This window comes from Phacochoerus africanus, chromosome 7, assembly GCF_016906955.1.
Source record: "Phacochoerus africanus isolate WHEZ1 chromosome 7, ROS_Pafr_v1, whole genome shotgun sequence".
Classification (NCBI taxonomy): Eukaryota; Metazoa; Chordata; class Mammalia; order Artiodactyla; family Suidae; genus Phacochoerus; species Phacochoerus africanus.
This window is the reverse complement of record NC_062550.1, coordinates 22,814,370-22,819,719: the sequence shown is the minus strand read 5'-3', so window position 1 is coordinate 22,819,719 and position 5,350 is coordinate 22,814,370. Positions and strand designations below refer to the sequence as shown.

General features: G+C 32.8%; 1 protein-coding gene across 1 annotated transcript; it reads right to left on the bottom strand.

The window, feature by feature from the left end:
* Positions 1–1,784: 1,784 nt before the first annotated feature.
* On the bottom strand, positions 1,785–2,723 carry LOC125131787 (olfactory receptor 6C74-like). The gene has a single exon (XM_047788554.1). The coding sequence runs from the start codon at positions 2,721–2,723 to the stop codon at positions 1,785–1,787; it is 939 nt and encodes a 312-aa protein (XP_047644510.1).
* Between the last annotated feature and the right edge of the window lie 2,627 nt (positions 2,724–5,350).

The following is a 5,350-nucleotide window of genomic DNA, read 5'->3' as shown; positions in this document are numbered from 1 at the left end:
CAGAATGGGAGAAAAAATCAATTCATAAGAGATTAATCTCCAAAATTTATAGACAGACATTTTAAAATACATAAGTAAAGCATTCATAATACCTGAATGATAAATTAGTGCTTTAATCCAGAGAGTATGTGTTTTTATGCAAAGCCATCCAGGTTGACACATAACGGAATAAAAACTAAAAAGTGTATTGACAGAACCTTAGGTTTTACTTCTATTGGATTGTGTCAATATGCTACATGCGTTTTTTTCATTTTCTGTGCTCTTAAAATTTCTGAAAGTTAAAAGTACCCTAGGATCATTAACTGGAAAAATATAGGCACACAAATGATAATGAAAACAGGTAAAGAATTATTTTAATAGCCATGATTTTACTGAAATCATATTTATGACATATTTTTTATGAGCAGTTTATTAAGTTGTATAAAAATCTGTAAAATTGTTCATTAAACTACAAACTATGAGTAATTTTTCCAAGCTATATTTTATTTTGCTTTATTAAATAGTATTATTCAAACATGTTTTATTTCATAACCTATATGGGGAAAAAGAATGGATAAATACATATACATATATATATATATATATACACATGTACACTTATAAATATATATATTTATCATTGATTCCTCTTCTGTACACCTGAAACTTATACAAAATATAGTTCAACTATCCTTCAATAAAATTTTAAAAAACTGTCTTATGCAAATGGAAAAAACAATGTCTTACTCAAGTCAAAACCCCACAGTTAAAATCAAAAGAAAATTAAAAATAAATTACAGCTTAATGCAGACATATTTCTGGAAATATCATGAAACATGATATATATCTGCATATATATTCTTATTCTTTTTAATATTTTAAAATATTGGTTATGACACAGAAAGCAGTTTGAGTGAGTCAAATTCAGACAATGACCTAGTTTAAAAATCTTTAGGATAATGTTTAGTTTATTCTACTATTTTGGTTTTGCTGGTAGGAATCATAGCTATATAACTATATGTCTATATTTATGTGAATCTGAAAAGAATAAATACAATGAGCCAGCATCATTGCCCTAATTTACTGTTATTTAGAAAGTCTCCAATAAGTTTCAGCAGTATCCCAAATTAGTGAATGAAGGTTTTTGGAGTATGGAATCACCAAATAACTATTACATTTCAATATCAATTTTTAAACTAAACCAATAAGACAACGTATTTTTCATCTAAATTGAAATACTTGTAAAAGTTGATTTCCAAAGAGAAACTAGACAACTGTTTCTGTAAAAAGTGTTTTAACATAGCAATCATTTTTTAAGTGAAACATTTTCTAATATGACCATCAGCATTAGTGGGTAATCTCTGCCACATTATTCTTCCATTTCATTAAACAGTGTATGTACCAATAAACTGGTAGAACTACAAAACACATAAATGAATGTCTTAAGTAGGTTGTAACTAAGTATAGATAAAGGATGGTAATAATGTTTACATTGTATGTTATATATAATTTAAATAAAAATATTTTAATGCTTGGCTAATAATCATAGATGAAAAAGACATTGAAATACTTAGGTCAACTTTTTTCATAAATTCAGAGGAAAAAGAAATGAGATGAGAAAACACCTCTTGAAAAATGTAAAGAAAATTAACTTCTTTGGAATAAATATTTTTGTGAAAATGAACTGTGAAAAGAAAGATGAATATTAAAGAAATGAAAGCAAAAAATTGAAATTACATTCAATTACATAGTTATTATTAGAGGCTCCTTTCTTCATTTCCTTTACACACAGAGGAACAGCATATTCATTTTTTTGAGAAAGAAACAATCCTGTGTATCAGACTCATAAAGGCTTTTTTCACTTGTTGGTTACGTAAACTATAGATGAAAGGATTCAATAGTGGTGCAACAGAGGTATTGAGTAGGGCAATTCCCTTGTAAAAAGATACTCTTTGTTTAACTGAAGGTTTAACATACATGAAGATGCAGCTGCCGTAGGAAAGGGATATCACAATCATGTGAGAAGAACACGTTGAAAAAGCTTTTTTCCTCTGATTACTTGAGGGGAGTTTTAGAATTGTTAATACAATATAGGTATATGATATTATCACCACTGCTAACGTGACCACAAGTGTCACCACAGCTGAGATGAATGCCACTGTCTCAATGAGATGTGTGTCTGAGCAGGAGATCTGTAGGAGGGGAGTTGGGTCACACAGGAAGTGGTCAACAATGTTGGAAGCACAAAAGTCAAGCTTTAGAACTAGGAGGAGAGGTATAAAGATGATAAAAAACCCAGTAAGCCAACAACACAAGATAAGCTGAATGCAGATTTTACTATTCATGATGGCTGTGTAATGCAGGGGCTTACAGATGGCAACATAGCGGTCATAGGACATTGCTGCCAGCAAGTAAAATTCAGATGCTCCAAGAAGGAAGACAAAAAACAATTGAACGAAACAGCTGTTATAGGAAATAGTTTTGTCCCCAGTTGCCATAATAACTAGCAATTTAGGGATGCATGTAGTAGTAAAAGAAATTTCTAAGAAGGAAAAATTCCGAAGGAAAAAATACATGGGTGTCTTGAGGTGAATATCCACCAGGGTGAGTATGATGATAACGAGATTTCCAGTGATGCTTAGCAAGTAGGTGAGAAGTAGGAAGATAAATAATACAACTTTCAATTGAGTGTCATCAGTCAAACCTGCTAGAATAAACACTGTCACTCTTGTATGGTTTCCCATTAATGTCTTTTACTTACCCGTCTATAGAGAAAAAAAAAAAAGGAGAAAGAAATAAAACAGTGATCTCAATAGGAAAATAACAGGAATAAATACTGTTTAAGGAGAAGTCAGCAAGGTGACATTTAAAATAAAATTACAGAGTTCCCGTCGTGGCGCAGTGGTTAATGAATCCGACTAGGAACCATGAGGTTGTGGGTTCGGTCCCTGCCCTTGCTCAGTGGGTTACCGATCTGGCGTTGCAATGAGCTGTGGTGTAGGCTGCAGACACGGCTTGGATCCCGCGTTGCTGTGGCTCTGGCGTAGGCCGGTGGCTATGGCTCCGATTCGACCCCTAGCCTGGGAAACCTCCACATGCCACAGGGGCGGCCCAAGAAATTGCAAAAAAAAAAAAAGACAAAAAAAAATGAAATAAAATTACACAGTTTTTTAAAGTTGTTATGCCAAGAGGAGCAATAGTTTGAATTTCTAGAGTATCTGCACAGAGAATTCAATGTTTAGTTTGCAATTTTATCACATAATACCATATATAATCATACTAATGGTTTATTGATTTTATGTAAATAAATTAAAGGAAAATTGGAGGAACTTTTAAAGCATAGAGGCAATATTTTCCACTCAGTTTTGGGCCAAAGGTGTGATAGAGGCCATTTCTTGTTAAATTAAGAGGTTTGCATAATACAAGCAAATGAATACCTGTCAGAGGAGTATAACAGCCTAGGTTTTGTATTTAACAGCTACACACACACAAACACACACAGACACAGAAACATACAATCCTTAACCATCATCAACATATAGGTTTATTACACTTTTACCATTTCACTCAATCAAAATAAAATGTCTGATTCATGTATCATTTACTTTCATGATAAATGAGAGCCATTTTCAGATAAATTAATATAGATATGGGTAATGTATTTATTTGCTATCCTTTTAGTATTTCCATTATCTAAATCTCTGTAACCATCCCCACCCTTCCCAATTTGTATCACCCCCAAAAAAATAAAAGCAAGAACACCCTGGTAATCTGAGTATGTGTAGCAAGAGATAGGAGTTTTCCTTTACATGTTTTGATTCTAAAATTGACCAGATAAAGTGGAAAAGAAAAAACAGGATATAGCAACAGATAGAAATATGTAAATATGTGTTCAGAAAGTTGTATGAGCTGTGAAGAAGAAAAAGGTAGATGACACAAAGAGATGGAAACATAGACTATGCTCTTGGATTGGAAGAATCAATATTGTCAATATGACTATACTACCCAAGGCAATCTACAGATTCAATGCAATCCCTATCATATTACCAAGGACATTCTTCACAGAACTAGAAGAAAATATTTTGATATTTGTAAGGAAACACAAAAGACCCCAGATAGCCAAAGAAATACTGAAAAAGAAGAATGGAGCTGGAGGGATCAGGCTCTATGACTTCAGACTATACTGCAAAGCTATAGTTTTGTCATAAAACTGAAATATAGATCAATGGAATTGCATAGAAAGCCCAGAAATAAACCTGAGCACCTACAGTCAAATAATCTATGACAAAGGAGGCATGGAACATATAGTGGAAGAAAGATAGTCTCTTCAATAAGTGGTACTGGGAAAACTGGACAGCTACATGTAAAAGAATGAAATTCAAATGCTCTCTAACACAATTCACAAAAATAAACTCAAAATGGATTAAATACCTAAATAAAGGCTAGATACTACAAAATTCCTAGAGGAAAACATAAGCAGAACAAAACACTCTTTAACATAAAGAGCAATATCTTATCTGATCTACCTCCTAGAATAATGACGATAAAAACAAAAATAAACCATTGGGCCATAATTAACCACAAAATTGTTTGCACAGCAAAGGAAACCATTTAAAACAAGAAAAGACAGCCAACAGAAGAGAGAATAGCTTTGCAAATGATGCAACCAACAAGGGCCTAATCTCCAGAATATACAAACAGCTCATACAACTCAGCAACAAAAAGTCAAACAACCAAATCAAAACATGGGCAGAAGACTTAAATAGATATTTCTCCAAAGACAGTTAGGCAGTAGGCATATGATCAAATATTCAAGATCCCTGATCATTAGAGAAATGCAAATAAAAACTACAATTAGATACCACCTCGCACCAGTCAGAATGACCATCATTAAAGTCTTCAAAAAAACAAATGCTGAAGTAGGTGAGGAGAAAAGGACACCTTCCTTCACTGCTAGTGGCAATGTAAATTGGTACAACCACTATGGAAAATAGTATAGATAGATGTACCTCAGAAATATAAATACAGAACTACCATATGATCCAGCAATCCCATTCCTGGGCATATATCTGGCCAAAACTTTCATTCAAAACTATACATGAATGAATAGTGTTCATTGCAGCACTATTCATAATAGCCAAGACATAGAAACAGCCTAAATATACATTATCAGATGACTAGATTAAGTCATAAAAAATAACAAAATAATGCCATTTTCAGCAACATGGATGCTACTAGAGATTTTCATACTAAGTGAAGTAAGTTGGAAAGAGAAGGACAAATACCATATGATAGCACTTCTATGTGGAATCTAAAATATGGCACAAATGATCCTATTGACAAAACAGAAACAGATCACAGACATGGAGAG